Source organism: Carcharodon carcharias, chromosome 4, assembly GCF_017639515.1.
Source record: "Carcharodon carcharias isolate sCarCar2 chromosome 4, sCarCar2.pri, whole genome shotgun sequence".
In the NCBI taxonomy this organism is placed as follows: Eukaryota; Metazoa; Chordata; class Chondrichthyes; order Lamniformes; family Lamnidae; genus Carcharodon; species Carcharodon carcharias.
In genome coordinates, this window is record NC_054470.1 from 136,936,013 (window position 1) to 136,957,232 (window position 21,220).

Here is a 21,220-nt window from a genome sequence, read left to right on the forward strand (position 1 = left end):
TCCTGGAGCTGAGATGACTGACCTCCAACACCACAACCATCTTCCTTTGTGCTTGGCATGAATCCAACCAGCGGGGGAGTTTTCCCCTGATTCCCATTGCCTCCAGTTTTGCAAGGGTTCCTTGGTTCCACACTCGGTAAAATGCAGCCTTGATGTCAAGGGCAGTCACTCTCACCTCACCTCGGGTGTTCAGCTCTTTTGCCCATGTTTGAACCAAGGCTGTATTGATATCAGGAGTGGCCCCAGCAGAACCCAAACTGGGCGTCAGCGAGCAGATTATTGCTAAGCAAGTGCCGCTTAATAGCACTGTTGCTGACCCCTTCCATTTCTTTACTGATGCTCAAGAGTAGACTGATGGGGCGGTAATTGGCCAGGTTAGATTTGTCCTGCTTTTTGTGTACAGGACATACCTGGGCAATTTTCCACATAGCCGGATAGATGAACAACTTAGCTAGGGGCGAGGCAAGTTTTGGAGCTCAAGTCTTCAGTACTATTGCTGGAATATTGTCAGGGCCCATAGTCCTTGCAGTATCCAGTGCCTTCAGCCCTTTCTTAATATCTCATGAAGTGAATTGAATTGGCTGAAGACTGGCATCTATGATGCTGGGGACAACCGGAGGAGGCCGAGATGGATCATCCACTCGGCACTTCTGGCTGAAGGTTTTAGCAAATTCTTCAGCCTTACCTTTTGCACTGATGTGCTGGGTTCCAATATTTGTGGAGCCGCCTCCTCCAGTGAATTGGTTAATTGCCCACCACCATTCATGACTGGATATGGCAGGACTGCAGAGCTAGATCTGATCCGTTGTTTGTGGGATCGCTTAGCTCTGTTTATCACTTGCTACTTATACTGTTTGGCATGCAAATAGTCCTGTGTTTATAGCTTCACCAGGTTGACACCTCATTTTTAGGTATGCCTGGTGCTGCTGCTCCTGGCATTCCTCCTGCACTCTTCATTGAATCAGGGCTGATCGTAATGGTAGAGTGGGCGATATGTTGGGCCATGAGGTTACAGATTGCATTTGAGCACAATTCTGCTGATGCTGATGGCCCATAGGACCTCATGGATGCCCAGCCTTGAGTTGCTGGATCTGTTCAAAATCTATTCCATTTAGCACGCAACACGATGAAGGGTATCCTCAATATGAAGGCGGGACTTCATCTCCACAACGACTGTGCGGTGGTCACTTCTACTGATACTGTCATGACCGGATGCATCTGCAGCAGGCAGGTTGGGGAGGATGAGGTCAAGTGTGATTTTACCTCTTGTTGGTTCCCTCACCACCTGTGGCAAACCCAGCCTAGCAGCAATGTACTTTAGAACTTGGCCAGCCCGGTCAGTCGTGGTGCTACTGATACACTCTTGGTGATGGACATTGAAGTCCCCCACCCAGAGTACATTTTGCCACCCTCAGTACTTCCTCCAAGAGGTGTTCAACATGGAGGAGCACTGATTTATCAGCTAAGGGGTGGGGGGGCAATTGCGTGGAGTACGTGGTAATGAGCTGGAGGTTCCCTTACTCATATCTGGCCTGATGCCATGAGACTTCATGGCGTCCTGAGTCGATGTTGAGGATTCCCAGGGCAATTCTGCTTCCCCACAGCCCTCTCCCCCCCCCCCCCCCCCCCCCCCCCCCCATAGACTGTATACCATTCTGCCACCACCTCTGCTGGGATTCGAACTCAAGTTCTGTCGAAGGGTCATGAGGACTCGAAACATCAACTCTTTTCTTCTCCGCCGATGCTGCCAGACCTGCTGAGTTTTTCCAGGTAATTCTGTTTTTGTTTTGGATTTCCAGCATCCGCAGTTTTTTTGTTTTTACCACCTCTGCTGTGTCTGTCCTGTCGGTGGGACAGGGATGTTGCAGGCATGGTGATGGTGGTGTCTGGAACATTATCTGTAAGGTATGATTCCGTGACTATGACTATGTCAGGCTGTTGTTTGATTTGCCACCTCTGCTGTGTCTGTCCTGTCGGTGGGACAGGGATGGTGCTGGAGGTGTCTGGGACATTATCTGTAAGGTATGATTCTGTGACAATGACTATGTCAGGCTTGATTCGTCTGTGAGACAACTCTCCCAATTTTGGCATCAGCCCCCAGATGTTAGTAGGGAGAAATTTGCAGGGTCGACAGAGCTGAGTTTGCCGTTGTTGTTTCCAGTGCCTAGGTTGATGTCAGGTGGTCCATCCACCTTCATTCCTTTTTTGTGACTTTGTAGCGGTTTGATACAACTGAGTGGTTTTCATCTAAGAGTCAACCACGTTGCTTTGGGTCTGGAGTCACATGTAGGTTAGACCAGATAAGGATAGCAGACGGATCTTTACAACAATCAAGAATGGTTTCATGATCATCATTAAACTTTCAATTCCAGATTTTTATTGAATTCAAATTCCACCATCTGTGGCATTCGAACCCGGGTCCCCAGAGCGCATTACCCTGGGTCTCTAGATTACCAGTCCAGCGACAATACCACTATGCCACCGCACTTCCCTGTTAGCTTTGCCAAGTTGACACCTAATTTTTAGGTATGCCTGGTGCTCTTGCTGCTGGCTTGCACTCCTGTAGACCCTTTAAATGCAAATATTTTAAGAATCATTAGTTTCCAAAGAAAATAAATACCTTATTTTAACCAAAGTGTAACTTTTCTTTCATTAGTATTGCTTATTTTAGGAATACCATCATTTTTCAACTCAAGGAGATCCCACTAGTTAAGCGTCAGTAATGGAATAAAATTTACAAATTATAGCTCGGACCATTGCACCTTTTAAGGTCAAAGTGAGTCAGTGCATGAAACAGAAGATTCTACAGGGACATGAGGATACAGCAGATTAGTAGATACTCTAGGAAGAAATCCTTTGTGCATGTAAATTTTGATGGCTCTATTGAATTTGGGTGCCAAACAGGGAACAGTGCCTCTGTCAAGCATACATAGGAGGAGGAGTAAGCCATTTAGCCCATCGAGCCTGCTCCACCATTTAATATGATCATGGCTGATCATCTATTTCAATACCTTCTCCCTTCACTATCTCCATATCCCTTTATTGGCATTTAGAAACCTACCAATCTCTACTTCGAACATATTCAATGACTGAGTGTCCATAGCCCTCTCGGTCAAAGAATTCCAAAGATTCACAACCCTCTGAGTAAAAAAATCTCCTCATTTCAGTTCTAAGTGACTTCCCCCTTATTTTAAAATTGTGTCCCCTGGTTTTAAGAGAAAGGCAAAATACTGCGGATGTTTAGTTATGCGGAGAGATTGGATAAACTGGGGTTATTTTCCCTGGAGCAGAGGAGATTGAAGGGGGTCATGATTGAGGTGTATAAAGTTATGAGGGGCATAGATAGGGTAGAAGGAAGGAACTTTTCAATAACCAGGGGCATAGATTTAAGGTAAGGGGCAGGAGGTTTAGAGGGGAAGTGAGGAAGAATTTTTCCACCCAGAAGGTGAAAGGGTGCCTAAAAGGGTGGTAGAGGCAGAAACCCTCATAACATTTAAGAAGTATTTGGATGTGCACTTGCGATGCCATGGCATACAAGGCTATGGGCCTAGTGCTGGAAAATGGGATTAGAATAGTTAGGTACTTGTTTGACTGGCGCAGACTCAATGCCGAAGGGCCTTTTTCTGTGCTGTATACCTTGATGACTTTATGGCTCTATGCTGGAAATCTGAAACAAAAACAAAAAATGCTCGAGAAACTCAGCAGGTCTGAAGGCATCTGTGGAGAGAAAGACAGAGTTAACGTTTCGAGTCCGTATGATGGCTCTGAAGAAGAATCATATGAACTCAAAATGTTAACTCTGTCTTTTTCTCCACAGATGCTGTCAGGCCTGCTGAGTTTTTCCCAGCATTTTCTGTTTTATTTCAGATTTCTAGCATCTGCGGTGTTTTGCTTTTATCTTTCCTCTTAAAACCACTTTGCACCTTCCTTGCAACACACATTCCCATCTAGTTTTATGTCATTCATGAATTTGGAAATATTACATTGGTCCCCACATCCAAATCAATGATATATATTGTGAACAGCTGGGGCCTGAGTATTGATCCCTACGGTACCCCACTAGTCACAACTTGCCAATGCAAAAATGACCCGTTTATTTCTACTTTGTTTTCTGCCATAGAACCAGAGGAACATAGCAAAGTTACACCGCACAAAGAGGCCATTCAGCCTTTCTATGCTGGCCAAAAAAAAAGAAAAGAAACTAGCCACTCACTAAGTCTGTCCAAATCCTTTTAAGTCCTCTTCCAGACTTAACATTGAGTTCAATAATTTCATACCATGAACTCTCTCCTTTTAATACTATTTTCCGGCACCTGGTCCATAGCCTTGCAGGTTAAAGCATTTCAAGTGCAGAGATCCAGGTACATTTTTAATGAATTGAGCCTTTTGGCCTCAAACACCAATTTAGGCAGTGAAGTCCAGACACCCACTACCCTCTGGGTGAAAAACTTTTATCCTTATGTTCCCTCTAATCTATGCCTCCTGTCCTAGAGGCTTAACTGGAGGTACTGCACAGTGGAGGGAACAGCCATAGGGAGGGGGAGTAGAATGTGGTCGGCTGGAAAGTCCAGGGTGATAGTTGAATGACTGAAGGTTTCAGGAAAGGTTCACAGAAAAGGACGAAACAGGTGGTTTGGATAATGAGAGGAGTCAGGGCCAGGATGAGCATGGGGACGGTAACAGGTGTAAGCTCAGAGTGGAGAGAAGGCATGTGGAGGGTGATGGTTATAGGAATAAGGGTAACGAGGGGTGTTTCAAGGGTGACAGAGGGGAGGGGAATGGTTATATTGGGTGCGTCAAGGGTGATGAAGTCGGGAAGTTGATGGGTGACAGGGGAAGGGTAGAGGTGATGGAGCAAGCCTGGAATGTTATGCATACCATTTTTGTGTCCTCACATATCCAACGATATCACTGTGAATCTGTGATAGCTTGAAATGGGAGGAGGGTCTTTTCAGGTGGGTGGAGTTCAAGGTCAGCACAATTGGTGGAATAAAGAGACACATTAATAATCATGAGGCAACTCCTCTCTATGATGGAGCTCACACATCAGCAGGCTTTTTCCCGACTCATGGGTGTCACAACATTGAGAATCCAGCAAAATCTGGAGCTGCTGTTCGTTCCTTGCGATTTGCCATCTACTACTATTAGAGGCAGGGAGGGACAGAGGTGGATGCCCCCAAGGGGCACAGCTATTGGACAAAGTCAGCAAACTCCCAACTCCAAACCTCCATCCCCCCTAGATGAATGGCCATGGCTCATATGGGCTCATGTGGCATGTTTTACTGCGCTGCCAAGGCAATGGTCTCTCCATCGAGTCTTGAGAGTAATGGAGGAAAGCTGAATAGTGTCTGAGAAAGGATTCTTGCACATGGCTGTCACCACCTCAGTGAAAGAGCAATGTCTCCATGGGCAGTCATGTACGAACAGGAGGAACACTCATCTCTGTTTCTCCAGGATGTCTTTCACCTGATGAAAGGGGTGGAGTGGGAATGCCATGCCTAGACGGAAGCCAGATTCAGGACTTAGCACTGGCTTGGTGGTTGTGAGATAGTTGCAAACCTGAAAAGAACATGCTCACTAGATTGATTACTGCAATTCATTGACAGATCCACTGAGACCTAGATGTTGCAGGCTCCAGGCAACCCTACCTTTCAACTGGCTCTCGTCTAGATGATGATGAGGAGGAACCAGCACAGGTTGGCACAGGGCGAGGAGGAGCAATGGCCTGAGCAGCAAGAGGTAACAGTGCCTCAAGAACGTCAGGACGCTGGCAATCAGGAGCCACTGCAACAGTGGCTGGCCCAACCATGGGTATATTGTGGGCAATGCAGCTATCTGCACATGAGCAAAAAGCAATGCCAGAGACATGTTTGAATATCCTAGAATGTGCTTACACACATATGCCAAATTCACCATGGCAACCTGAGACCTCAAGAAGCTAAGGGAAACTCATGCCAGTGGCGTTAAAGGTCACCAATGCCTTAAACTGCTTTGCTAGTGGCTCCTTCCAGAGGTCCACTGGGGACCTGTGTGTGTTGCTGATTAAGAGTTGCCACAAGTGCTTCCAGGAAGTGACAGGTGTCCTGTTCAGGAGAACATGCATTTGTCCAATTCCACCTGGATCCCGGAAACCAGGCTGCAAGAGCGTAGGGTTTTACCCTTTAAATATGGCGCCTGGACCTTCGACTCTATGAGGTAATGACGGGGATGGTGACTTCCTGCCCACCCCACCATGAGATCCATGCATGGTCAGTCATCCTGCCCCCCTCAGTGGAAATCACTCCCACTTCCATGCCCGCCACCAACACCAGAACATAAGGTTCTGGCAGTTAACCCTATTTCCCTGTCCTCAGATGCGGCCAAACCTGCTGAGTTTTTCCAACACTTTCTGTTTTCATTCCTCCATATTTTATTGTTTTAATTTCACCATGTTGGATAAAATGCCGTTGTTAATCATGAAGCAATAGATAAGGAACTGAATATCCAGGGGTATTCAGTATTTTGGAAGGACAGACTAAAAGGAAAAGGTGGTGGAGTGCATTGCTGGTTCAAGAAGAAATTAACGCAATAGTGAGGAAAGATATGTGGAATCTGTATGGGTAGAGTTGAGAAACACTAAGAGGCAAAAAACGTTAGAGATGCATGCAATAAAGGAACATCTGTAATTATGGGTGACTTTAATATGCATATAGATTGGGCAAATCAAATTAGTAACAATACCGTAGAGGAGGAATTCCTGGAGTGCATAAGGGATGTTTTTCTGGACCAATACTTTGAGGAACCAACGAGAGAATAGGCCACCCTAGACTGGGTATTGTGTAATGAGAAAGGAATAATTGGCAATCTAGTTGTACGAGGCCCCTTGGGGATGAGCGACCATAATACGATAGAATTCTTCATCAAGATGGAGAGTGACGTAGTTGATTCTGAAACTCGGGTCCTGAATCTTAATAAAGGAAACTACGATGGTATGAGGCGCGAGTTAGCTATGATGGATTAGGAAACGTTACTTAAAGGGATGACGATGGATAGGCAATGGCAAACATTCAAAGAGTGCATGTGTGGACTGCAACAATTGTTTATTCCTGTCTGATACAAAAGTAAAACAGGAAAGGTGGCCAAACCATGGCTTACAAGGAAAATTAGACATTGTATTAGATGCAAGGAAGAGGCATACAAATTGGCCAGAAAAAGAAACAGGCCTGAGGATTGGGAGCAGTCTAGAATTCAGAAAAGGAGAACCAAGGGATTGATTAAGAAGGGGAAAATAGAGTACGAGAGTAAGCTTGCGGGGAACATAAACTGACTGTAAAAGTTTCTATAGTTATGTGAAGAGAAAAAGATTGGTGAAGACAAATGTAAGTCCCTTACGGTCAGAACAGGGGAATTTATAATGGGGAACAAAGAAATGGCTGACCAACTAAATACATACTTTGGTTCTGCCTTCACAAAGGAGGACACAAATAACATACCAGAAATGTTGGGGAACACAGGGTTTAGTGAGAGGGAGGAACTGAAAGAAATCAGTATTAGTAGGGAAAGTAGGGAAATGCTGTTTGGGGACATTGGTGGGATTGAAGGCCGATAAATCCCCAGGGCCTGATAATCTACATCCCAGAATATTTAAGGAAGTGGCCCTAGAAATAGTGGATGCATTGATGGTCATCTTCTGAGATTCTATAGACTCTGGAACAGTTCCTACGGATTGGACAGTAGCTAATTTAACCCACTATTTAAAAAGGGAGGTAGAGAGAAAACAAAATTATACACCAGTCGGCCTAATGTCAATAGTGGGGAAAATTCTAGAGTCCATTATAAAAGATTTAATAGCTGAGCACGTGGAAAACAGTGGCAGAATTGGACAGAGACAGCATGGATTAATGAAAGGGAAATCATGCTTTACTAATCTACTGGAATTTTTCAAGGATGTAACCAGTAGTGTTGATGAGGGGGGAGCCAGTGGATGTGGTTTATTTGGACTTTCAGAAGGCTTTCGACAAAGTCCCACATAAGAGATTGGCGTTTAAAATTAAAGTGCATGGGATTAGGGGTAGTGTATTGAGATGGATAGAAAACTGGTTGGCAGACAGGAAATAAAGAGTAGGAATAAACGGGTCTTTTTCTGAAAGGCAGGCAGTGACTAGTGGGGTACCGTAGGGATCGGTGCTGGGAACCCAGCTATTCACAATATATATTAATGATTTAGGTGAGGGAACTAAATGCAATATCTCCAAATTTGCAGGTGATACTAAGCTGGGTGGGAGGGTGAGCTGTGAGGAGGATGCAGAGATGCTTCTGTGTGATTTGGACAAGTTGAGTGAGTGGACAAATGCATGGCAGATGCAGTATCATGTGGATAAATGTGAGGTTATCCACTGTGGTAGCAAAAACAGGAAGGCAGATTATTATCTGAATGGCTATAAATTGAGAGAGGGGAATGTGCAATGGGACCTGGGGTGTCCTCGTACACCAGTCACTGAAGATAAGCATGCAGGTGCAGCAGGCGGTAAAGAAGGCAAATGGTATGTTGGCCCTCATAACCTGAAGATTTGAGTACAGGAAAAGGGATGTCTTGCTGCAGTTATACAGGGCCTTCGTGAGACCACACCTGGAATATTGTGTGCAATTGTAGTCTCCTTATCTGAGGAAGGATGTTCTTGCTATAGAGGGAGTGCAGCGAAGATTTACCCAACTGATTCCAGGGATGGCAGGAATGACATATGAGGAGAGGTTGAGATGGTTAGGATTATATTCTCTGGAGTTCAGAAAATTGGGGGGGGATCTCATAGAAACTGATAAAATTCTAACAGGACTAGACAGGGTAGATGCAGGAAGGATGTTCCTGATGGTGGGGGAGTCCAAAACTAGGAGTCACAGTCTGAGGATACGGGGTAGACCATTTAGGACTGAGATGAGGAGAAATTCCTTTACCCAAAGAGTGGTGAGGCTGTGGAATTTGTTACCACAGAAAGTAGTTGAGGCCAAAACATTGTATGTTTTCAAGAAGGAGTTAGATATAGCTCTTGGGGTGAAAGGGATCAAAGGATTTTGGGAGAAAGTGGGAGCAGGCTATTGAGTTGAATGATCAGTCACGATCATAATGAAAGGCAGAGCAAGCTCGAAGGGCTGAATGACCTACTCCTGCTCCTATTTTCTATGTAACTGTTTCAAGACATTCTGCAAAAATCATTTGAATAATCACTATTTTATATGACTGGCCTGAGTGTCCGCTTTTTCTGCTTTTAGTCCTCCCCACTCAAAATACTGAAGAAATCTTTGATGTTTGTGACACGTATTGCATTTTTAATTAAATGTGCTCTGTTATCTGCCAAGGGTGCTGCGCTGGGACATCATGATTGTCAGATTGTAGTGTCAGCAGAAATAAAAACAAAAAATGTTGGAAAAACTCAGCAGACCAGGCAGCATGTGTGGAGAGAAGCAGATTCATTTTGGGTCGAGTAACCTTTCTTGAGAATTTTTAAGCCAGTGGAAGGGGGGATTAGCCGGAAGAAAAGGGAAGCTTTGTGATAGGGTGGAGACCATGAGAGCTTAAATAACAAAAGATTTCATTATGCAACAGCCGTGGTAATGGGTATGGTAAAGAAACATAGGTTGTGTCCAAAGGAGGCATGAATGGCTACATAAAAAAAATCTTAATGCAACATGAAGGCATAAAGAAAGAAACAAGACAAGACCTAACCCAGCAAAACAAAGAAAAGGAAAAAAAAACACACACAAGATGAAAGCAACTGTTATGATCTTAAGTTGTTGAACTCGATGTTGAGCCCAGAAGGCTGTAGAGTGTTGAGTCTGAAGATAAGATGCTGTTCTTGAGTTTGCATTCACAGGATCACAACATCTTTACAGTGCAGAAGGAGGCCATTCAGCTTATCGAGTCTGCATTGGCTCTCTGAAAGAGCATTCCTCCTTGTCCCATTCCCCTGTCTTAACCCCGTTGTACATTTTCTCCTTTCAGATAGGAGTCCAATTCCCTTTTGAATACCTCAATCGAACCTGCCTCCACCACCCTTTCAGGAAGTTTGTTCCAGACTCCCACCACCCCCTGGGCGAAAAAAAAATTCTTCACATCACATTTACTTTTGTTAATTATTTTGAATCTGTGCTCTCTCATTCATGATGTTCTCTTGAGTGGGAACAGCTTCTCACTATTTACCCTATCCATACCCATCAAGATTCTTCAATACCTCTATCAAGTCAGTCCTTGGCCATCTTTTCTCCATGGAAAACAGTCCCTACCTCTCCAATCTATCCTCATAATTACATCCCAGGAATCATTCTTGTGAATCTCCCCTGTCCTCTCCACTGCCTTCACATCCTTCCTCAAGTATGGTGCCCAGAACTGGACACAGTACTCCAGATGAGGCCTAACTAGTGTCTTACACAAGTTCAACCTGACCTCCTTACTGTTGTACTCAATGCTCTTATTAATAAAGCCTAAGATACTATATGTTTTATTAACTGCTCTCTCAACAGGCCCTGCCATCTTCAATGAGTTATGTATGTATACACTGAGGTCCCTCTGTTGCTGCACCTCCTTTGGAGGCTCTCCCTTTGTTTTATACTGTCTCACCATATCTTTTGATATCACCTCACACTTGCCTGCATTGAACTTCATCTGCCACTTGTCTGCCCAATCCACCAGTGTCTATGTCTTTTGAAGTTCAAGGCTAAGTCCATCACAGTTGACAACATTTCCAATCTTTGTACCATCTGCAAATTTTTAAATCATGCCTTCACACTACAGTCTCGGTCATTAATATATATCAGGAAGAGCGGAAGGTCAGCAGCCTTCTACCAGCCATGCTGCAGGCATTGGGTAGAAGTGCATAAGAACACTAAGAGAGATAAAGGCATTTGGAAGACAGACACTAAGGGAATGCACAGGGGTGATTGGTTAACCCTTGTGTGCCATGTGGCATGATTTTGTTTATAACTTGGTTTGAACTTCTATTTTAGGTTGGCTTTTACCTTTGCATTTTGGCGGCCTGCTGCTGTGTGGGGAGACTGCCAGGTACATTGAGGTGACTTCCGAGCAGCTTTACTGCGGGGGAGAGGACTTTCTTCCTGCGAACTCCATGTCCCATGGAGGAGATCCCCAGCAGCAAGGGCACCCCCCCCCCCCCCCCCGCGAAAACTTGCTCCAGTGCTGCCGCTGGACTTCACCCCTGCAATCGCCGGGGCCTGCCTGCCTGCCTGCCTGTTCCTGGACATTGAGAAAAGTTTCTTATATGCCCTTTGAGGAGGCCTCAACATGGAAGTGCCCTCTCTTTTCCCTGCAGCCTCAGCAGCGGCCACCTCTGTGGAGGTGCTGCGGACACTGCCGTGCTTCCAGCCCTCTGATTGGGTAGGCTTGGAAAGGCAGGCCTCCGTCCTTAATTGGATGGCAGCTGTCTGTTAATTGGCCACTGCTGATAATGTCCTCTCCCCAGCTCCACTTACATCCACATGGGGCTTGGCCTAAATAGCCAAGTGGTTATGGTACTGGGTTTGTAACCCCAAGATCAAGAGTTCAAATCTCACAATGGCAAACAATGTAACTTCATCTGAAACAGATGGAAATGGGTTTGTACTCGAAAGAGTTACATCCACATGGGCTCATGAGGTGCATTTGGTACCAGTGGCAGGACACCGGTAAAGTTCCAGCCAAGGTGTTTATTGTAAAAAGTGGTAAGGTTTTATTATTTTTAATGTAGCATGATTTTAATGAGAAATACATGTAACTGAATGCTAGTTTCAATATGTCATTTTCAAATAATAGAAAAATTGTTATGTTTCAGCCTTATCAATAAATTTCCTGATGTTCAGTTTAAATCAGTAAAAACATTTATCATCTTAACAGGGAACAGTAGAGGAGAAATACAATGTACATTTTCTCAGCCAGTGTCCCCGAAGTCTCAAGTGTGTTAATACAGCCCTACCACCAAATAAAAAACACTAACATACCAGTATGAAGGCTACCTGAATAATTATACTTTGAAAGCATTGGAAAGCATCAACATTTTCATGATCATAGTTTTTTATGAGAAAAATTGTACTCAACACAATCTTGTGAGTTGCAATGATTCAGTTCCTTTGTGGCTTCACAGGGTGACGTATAATCCTAGTCGCATTGTGCTGAGGCCACTTTCATGGCTTATTTCTTTTTATATTATGTGATCATGCTACCATTATTGGAGAAAAGGATTCTCCTGTAGAGGAAAGATTGGTCACTTGATAGGCTAATAACTCCTGTCAGCAGGTCCTTGAACTACTGGTAGCAGGTAGCAGGAGATAATACAGTACAGCATTGAAGTATGAGGGTGGTTAAGATTGTGCACGTCAGTCTTTGTGAGAGATGACAGGTAGTTGAATAGATATGCAATTTCCTGAATCAGTAAAGAACATGATGAAAACCGAAGCATTGTTTATACTTTTTTGACAAATATCTGACTGCTTAAAAATGACAACACTAAGTTAGGTTACCATACTGAAGCAAGTAGACCGAGGAGTATAGAAATTATGCTCGTTCGCCTCTGCTTTTCGAATGCTACAAATGCCCTCAATGCTCCAAAATAGTGTCTAGGGCACACACACGCTTCTGGGGGAATCATACCACATTACATATTGGTTGCCATTAGCACTTGCACTATGAACATCTGCCAGAAATAGGCAGAGCTGGCAGATCATGACGTCAAATAGAGTGCAAGCTGATTTACATTAATGGTAGATGCACCCATCCAAAACATATTAGCTCCTCTATCTCCCCCGCCCCCCACAAATGCTGCCTGATCTGCTGTATTTCCATCATTTTCTATTTTTCTTACTTTAAGTGTGGTGTTTTTTAAATCACATGATTATTGCTTCTCCCTCTTAAAGCATTAGAATATCTATGGCATACCTTTTTGCAAAGTTCCCATGGCTCTTCCATTGAAGTTACAGTGGTTAAGCAGTGCAACCCCCACAAAGACTTACCTTCCCCAAATCTTTTACCATCACCACATTGCTTTTATCTTTATAATCTCATTACAGTGCAAAGATTCAAGTATCCAAAATGCAGCTACGACAGTCTGTTACTGAATTTATTCTCAATATTGTAGAACACAGCAAGTGAATTCGGATGTATTGAACTTAATTGCTGCTAATTGATTTGTTTAAAACACTGCATTGTTGGTTACATTGTTAGTTAGTTAGATGCAACCATGTCTTGAGATATTTCATCATTCTTTGAAGAAAGGATTTGGGAATGAGTTTTATTTAAATATTGGGCAGAATCATCTCAGATTTGCACGAAATGCAGTAGTGAGCTGGAAAAAAGTCATTTTATCCGCTGGCCGCAATGGTGGGTTTTCGCATTGTATCATCCCATTCCTGCCTCATTAATTATGCAGCCACGGAAACATGCCATCTCGCTGGCGGGTGGCTTCCAATTTGCCAGTCACTCCATTACCTCGCTGTTTCCTCTCCAGGGTGCCATATTTAAACAGCAGCCGAGTGAACACTTCTCAATGCTTGCAGCCCAGAACTGCTGTGGTGAAGACATGGCCCCAAAAGCCAAGAAGAGTACAATCTCTCAATTCAGTGACACATCCCTGGGACGCCTTCTGGATGCCATGGAGAACTGCAGGAATGTCCTTTACCCCTGCGCTGGCCACAGGAGGCCCATTAGTCTCACCACTCCGGCTTGGGAGTCGGTGGCAGAGGTGGTCAGAGCCAATGCTGCCATCCAGTGCAGAAAACAGATGAATGATATCATCTGTGCCACCTGGGTTAGGCAACTATCTTGTCACTCTAAAATCTCACATTCACTGTCATCTCACTTACTGCCAGCTGAAAGGATATCACCACTCTCACTCTCACACACAGCCTTACACCTTCATCTGGCTTCATCTTGCCTGTTAATCTTGAGGATAGCAGGAAATGTTTTCTTTAAATTGGTACCCAAAGGTGGGAGCTGAGGTGGGTAATTTTGTTGACAGAATCAGTAGTCTAACAAGGGAATGTTCAACAAATCCAATAATAGGAATGATATAGCATTTTTTAAGCATTATTTTTCCCGTCCTTGAGGTGGGTTTTGTGCTTAGTTAGAATGAGATTAGATTTGATTGCAACTTTCAGTCTGTATGTTCACTTAATGTCTGTATCATAAAGCAGCTCAATGATTTACATCTGTCCTTTTCTCACTAAGGTGTTTAAATTCACCTTCGGCAAGCTTGGAAAACTTTATATGAGGGCACATGTGAAAGACATAATTTCCAGTGCAAATTACAACAGGTTACATTTGTTACATAAACAGAATTACCTGGAAAAACTCAGCAGGTCTGGCAGCATCGGCGGAAAAGAAAAGAGTTGACGTTTCAACTCTTTTCTTCTCCGCCGCTGCTGCCAGACCTGCTGAGTTTTTCCAGGTAATTCTGTTTTTGTTTGTTTTGGATTTCCAGCATCCGCAGTTTTTTTGTTTTTATACATTTGTTACATTCCTGATTATGCTATTATATAATTAGCATATTATAATTATGCTATTATATAATTTGATATTGGATAGTGTCTAATGTATGACATTCAAACCAATTGCAGAAGTGACGAGTCAATGTGAGAATATCGATAGAAATCACGAAACTTGTTATTTGTAACTTTTAACCATGCATAAAATCAGTGGTGGGAAGCCTGGGCCCATCGGGGTTCCAAGTGCGGCCAGCGAGACATTTTGTTGACCAATACCCACATGCAGGCACGCACTGGTATGGTTCAATCAGCACGCCCTGCGAATTGTGAGTATGCGAGTACAGTTTGCAAAATTACCCTTTCCTGGGAGACCATCATGGTTATGACACCAGTGGACTTTGGGAGGTTGCGTTTTTTGATGTTACTTTTGCCAGTAACCCAGAGTTAGAAGATGAAAACTAGGTTTTGGATGTGGCTTTTCTTGCCAACATCACAGGTCATCGGAACGCTTTGAACAAGTCGTGGCAGGGGAAAATCACCTGTTGCCCACACTAGCTGCTCGTATCAGAAAATTCATACTACGCCTGCAGTTAATGTGCACTCAATTACCTTCATGTGACTACGCTCACTTCCCAAATTTGAAAAAAATAATGGAAAACACCCTGACCAAGGAAATTAATCTGATCCATCTGTTCACATACAAGATAAAAACAAAAAAACTGCAGATGCTGGAAATCCAAAACAAAAACAGAATTACCTGGAAAAACTCAGCAGGTCTGGCAGCATCGGCGGAGAAGAAAAGAGTTGACGTTTCGAGTCCTCATGACCCTTCGACAGAACTTGAGTTCGAGTCCAAGAAAGAGTTGAAATATAAGCTGGTTTAAGGTGTGTGTTTGGGGGGCGGAGAGATAGAGAGACAGAGAGGTGGAGGCGGGGGGGTGTGGTTGTAAGGACAAACAAGCAGTGATAGAAGTAGATCATCAAAAGATGTCAACGACAATAGTACAATAGAACACATAGGTGTTAGAGTTAAAGTTGGTGACATTATCTAGGTCGTGATATTAGGTCGTGAGCTCCCTCCCCCATCCCCACCCCCTTTCTATTTCCCCCTTCCCTTTTTTTTCCAATAAATTATAAAGATTTTCCTTTTCCCACCTATTTCCATTATATAATAAAAAAAAACCCCACTAGAGCTATACCTTGAGTGCCCTACCATCCATTCTTAATTAGCACATTCGTTTAGATAATATCACCAACTTTAACTCTAACACCTATGTGTTCTATTGTACTATTGTCGTTGACATCTTTTGATGATCTGCTTCTATCACTGCTTGTTTGTTCTTACAACCACACCCCCCCCTCCACCTCTCTGTCTCTCTATCTCTCCGCCCCCCCACACACACACCTTAAACCAGCTTATATTTCAACTCTTTCTTGGACTCGAACTCAAGTTCTGTCGAAGGGTCATGAGGACTCGAAACGTCAACTCTTTTCTTCTCCGCCGATGCTGCCAGACCTGCTGAGTTTTTCCAGGTAATTCTGTTTTTGTTCACATACAAGTGCTGTCTACACTGGCAGAGCGTTTTGAGAACCACCTTTCTTCTCTGAGTGATCTGAAGCCCTACCTCTTGTTGCTCTCAAATCCATTTGAATTTGATCTGAGCAAATGTGGCATAGTATGTCAAAGGCTTGGGGTTGATAAAAGGAAGTTTGACGAGGAATTGGATGAAGACAAAATTAACTAGCTAAAGAGGAAAGGTAAATGAGAACTTTGGTTGAATATCCCTGGTCCAGTTCTCTGGCATTGCATTGCAAAGCTGATGTCAACCTTTGGATCAACATACATCCCGAGCAGACTTTCTCTGCTATGGGACACATCAAATTCAAGAAGCATAACAGATTAACGGATGGAAACCTCAGTGCTGAATTGTGAAGCATCTGCACATCTCTGAGTCCTAACCTCAGAAAAATTGTGGAGGACAGATCCAACCAGAAGTCGCACTGAGTATATTGTAGGTAAGGCAAGTGTAAATATTTCTTTTGTTTTTATCGTTTGAAGTTAATGATGGATCTATTAATGTATGAATGATTAAGCATTTTCTGTAACTCATTATGAAATATTCAGCGTATATTATTCATAGGGCAATGGTTAATGCAGATGCCTGAATTCAATCTTGCAGCCCACTGAGATGAAGGAGGGCCACTCAAGCAGCCCACTCACTAGCCTAGGTTGCCCATCACAGATCTATATTCTGTACACAATAAGTCAGTTGATGTCATCATCCAATTTATGTTTTACCATTAAAAAAAAGTAATTTAGTTTGGAAAGGTTTTGTCCAAATGATCATGTACTGTTTTTACTGCACATGATTAATACATTTGTCTCAAACTTCTCAATGATTGTTTTAACAAAGTTATTAAGTCAATCCTTTTAATTCAGTTGATAACTTTTGTTAAAATAGCACATTTAGGAATTTTACAGAAATGTTACACTGAAATAGCACAGAAGAATGTCAGCCCTTAAAAGTATCAATAGACTTTTAAAGATATTAATTGATGAATGCTATTTTGATCAATTATAAAATTAAAAGAATGAATGGTTCATTTTTTCACATTTTAACTTCAGGTGATAAATGGTCTCTTGGTGGCAGCACCATCTGCTCTCTTACTGAGTTTCAACTGAGGCTGACTGTAAAGAAATTAATAATAACAATGGGTATTGCCAGACAAAATGGCATTAAGGGCAGAATTTTTAGTTTGGCAGGTGGGCGCGCGCCCGACCCAATCGGATGCAAAATCACGTGATATTTTGGCGGTGGGTGTGCACCAAAGTCAGAAGCATGCCCACCGACAATGAAGAGACCAATTAAGGTAATTAAAACGTATATGTTCAGGTGACTGATTAATTGTGATGCTTGCACATTTTTCCCTGATTTTAAAAGCTTTATTTAATGCTTTTCAGGTCTTCAGCTCCCTGAGGCAGCTCTCTGCCTTCAAGGAGCTTTCTGTCAGCGCTTGACCACGTCTGCGCTGACATCAGCACTGAGCATCTCAGCCTGCATTTCATGCTGGCTGGCCGTTAATTGGCCCGCCAGCGTGAAATCGCGGTCAGGAGCCGATCGCAGTTGGAGGTCCATTTCCCGGCCGGTCCTGTGCCCGCCGATCGCACCCACCAGCGGACCTAAAAAATCAGGCCCAGTTTTGGCATTATTGATTAAGGAATTTATTTCAGCTGCTGAATTATTTTAAAGTACAGAAAAGGTCTCTATCTTTATGTCCAATTGTGTCTCTCAATCCTCTCCAGTTCCAATATTTCATGCTTTCAAACTTCTGGTTAGAAATAGCCTAGGAACAGATATTTTCTATTAAATTTACGTTGCATTAGATGCATGAAATGTAATGAGAGAGCAGTCTGGTCATAATGTAGCTGTATTTGTTGTAAAAGCATTTCTAGCATTTCATTTTTGCAAAATATTTGGTACTGAAAGTAACCTTTCCATTCGCTACTGTCACTTCTAAACTAATTTATGTGCAAAGTATTAAAATGCAGTAACATTCTATGAGTAATTCTGATATATTTGAAAGACTTCAGAAGCCTGAAGATGGTAGATTATCTCAAAATCTGTGCAAGAATAATTTTAAATTTGGAAAAGAATAAGTAAATTAGATGGTATGAAGGAGCGTTGGAAGAAAGTAGTTGTAGCTTTATTTTACAAGTTGGTTTCTTAGGTCTCATCTGACAGTTCTTAATGCTTATGACAAAATCCAAATATGTTGCCTGACTCAGAGAGATAGCATTACAAAACTTCATCAAAAATAATCACCTGAGGAATGTTAAGGAAAAGATGTTGATTGAGGAAAAGATGATACATTATGAATAAAAGGATATCATGATAGGACTTTGCAAGAGCTATGAATGTCAGAACCACAGGCTAATCAGATTAACCGGCAGTTCTCTAGGGCAGGTCTTCCTTCCAGATGGGGGCAGAAGTCCTACTCTGAAACAATTAAGGCTGTTTCCAACATAATAACACTGCAGGGCAGCTGTGTTTCAGGTGGGCAGGCTGATGACTGCTTTTTCAGTCAGGGGGGAATACGGCATCTCATAAAATACAGCCCATAGGGTTCTGGGAAAGATGAGGGTGCATTTGGGAATTGACAGCATGTACAATGACTTTGGAGAAGAAAGGAAAGTTGAAGATGTGACAATAGTTTGCAAGGGTGATGGAGTACAAGATTTTTGAGGCAAAGGATGATTATAGCAGATTTGAAGAAAAAGAACCATTAACAATATCAATAACAATAGCAGCCAAGAAGGGAAGTTAGGTTCTCAGCATTTTTGGGGAGAACAGGATCGAGGGAGCAGGAGGTGGGTTTTGTCCAAGTTGAGCCTGAAGATGGCATATGGGGAGATAGGAGAGAAACTAGAAAAAGATGTTGAGTTCAGGGCTACGGAAGAGGAAGTTTGGGCTGGTGGGCTCGACTGAGAAAATGCCCTTTATTATGAGTCTAACAAAAATTGCCAACATCAGCCGTTCTAACCTGGTCAGCTGATTGAGTTTCAAAGCGTGAATATTCATTCTGAAAACATTGCTTTTCTTGCTTTCTAGCTATTGATCAAGAGAACTTTGATATCCGGACAAAGGGAAAAAACAATGATGTGCAGTCAAAATTGATGGAAGCAATCATGATGGTGATGATATACTCCAAATCATTGCCCAGATGTCTCAGTATTGTTCTTGAAGATTATCTTGACAAATACCAGATGTGGAATCAGTTGTGTTACTTATCAGGTGTGGTATTCCAACATTTTAATGCATTTGTGATATTAATGCTGAAAATATTAATTGTAAGTTGGTTAAGGAACAGAATTGCAGGTTGATTTTATTTTCGTGAACAAGTATCTTTTAAAATTTCAGTTGCAAAGAAGTTAAAGCAAATTATTATATTGTCTTTGATTTTGTTGTGGAAACAATTCTAAGGAAGCAGAACAAGAATAGCATTTTCTGATCCCCAATTCTGTGCATTATACCAGAATTATTTTTAAAAACCTGTAAACTGAAGACCATAGATATAATTCTTGACTAATCCCAATAATGATTGAATGCTTTTAACTGTTGTAATTTTTAAAACAATGAATATGGAAGCCAGCATTGAAAATTAATTTTTAATTTTCAAGCTATATGGATATTTACATCCAAAAGCATGCCAATGATATAAATAGTTCAGTGTTTTTAGTATGTGAGTTCCCTCACTTTTTGTAGCACAAAATGGCATATGGAATTATCACAGCAAGTTAATTGGGTGGAAGTCATTTGCACCCATTGTGGATCTTTAAAAGCTTATCCAAATTCCTTTTTACTTCCTGAGCCTTCCCACATTGCAGCTGCTTGGTCCTCGATTTTCACACTTACATTGGAATATTGGCCTTGATGATTTTCAGCTCCTTAACTTCTTGCTGGTAAAAAAAACACATTTCAGCGTATATGTTTACTTCAAAATAAGCCCCGTTCGATTTCAAATAGCATTTGCATTTCTGTGCATTTTCTCTTTCTTTGTCAATTTTCTTTCCTCTTCTCTGCTTCCCTCCTGAAAGAAATGACTGCAACTCCACTGCCATCATAGCCATCTTGTCAGCCTAGACAGCAAATATTAACAAGCTGGTTGATCATGGTGGACATCACAATCAAGCTTAATTCTGTCCTGATAAACACACTGGGCTGAATCTTACCTATTTCGGGAAGGAGTGAGCGGGCGCGGAGCTGACCGCCACCCGCGATTGGCTGCACGCTGTCTTTTTATGTGGGTGGGCCAATTAAGGCATGCATGCGAAATAGCGCAGCAATCACCTTGAGGCACGGAGCTGCCTCAGGGAAATTGAATAGACAATAAAAGTTTTTAAAAATTTATGTGAAAAATTATTTAAACATGTCCCCTCATGTAACAGTGTCACATGAGCTGGGACGTTTGTCAAGTTTACCAAACTTTTTTATTAACTTTATAAAACCTTCAGGAAACCCTATCCCGCCCCTGGGTGAGGTTCCCTGGAAAACGTAAAGGCCACTTGGGCTCTTCGCCTGCCCGTCAACTTTAAGGTTGGAAAGGCAGCGTTGTTAATGACGCAAATTGCTTTCTTAATGGCCTTAATAGGCCTTTGACAGTTTGGCAAGCGTGCAGCCGCCTCCGGCATGCACCCGCCAAACGCAATATCGAAATAATGCACGATGACGTCGGAACGCACACCCGATGTCATCTCGCGTAATTTTACACGTTGGTGTGTCAGGCCCCGAACGCTGATGGCAATATTCTGGCCACATTTGCAGTTTCTGGCAGAGTTCACTAATGCCCCTCTTTAACTCAAGCATGTTGAAACCAATTATAGGATATCTGTGAGGATTATGCATAGAGCGTTAAAATTAGTTTACCAATTACAAATCTGTTAGAGACCTAAGGTAAAAGCAAAGTACTGCGGATGCTGGAAATCTGAAATAAAAACAGAAAATGCTGGAAAAGCTCAGCAGGTCTGACAGCATCTGTTCAGAGAGAAACAGAATTAACATTTTGAGTCCACATGACCTGGAGAACGCTCTGAAGAAGGATCGTATGGACCCAAAACGTTAACTCTGTTTCTCCCTCCACAGATGCTGTCAGACCTGCTGAGTTTTTTCAGCACTTTCTGTATTTTTTCCTGTTAAAGACCACTTGGGCTGGATTTTCCTATAAGCACTGGGACCAATTGGGGCTTCCAAGCAGCGAGATCAGCTTAACAATCTTCTGG

General features: G+C 42.7%; 1 protein-coding gene across 2 annotated transcripts in view; it reads left to right on the top strand.

Moving 5' to 3' along the window:
• Positions 1 to 21,220, top strand: part of kiaa0825 (KIAA0825 ortholog) — a 608,024-nt gene that overhangs the window by 253,378 nt on the left and 333,426 nt on the right. For both annotated transcript variants that reach the window (XM_041185961.1, XM_041185962.1), the window contains one exon: positions 19,053 to 19,235. In XM_041185961.1, the coding sequence (XP_041041895.1) occupies positions 19,053 to 19,235 (183 nt within the window). The remainder of the gene's footprint in view (positions 1 to 19,052; positions 19,236 to 21,220) is intronic.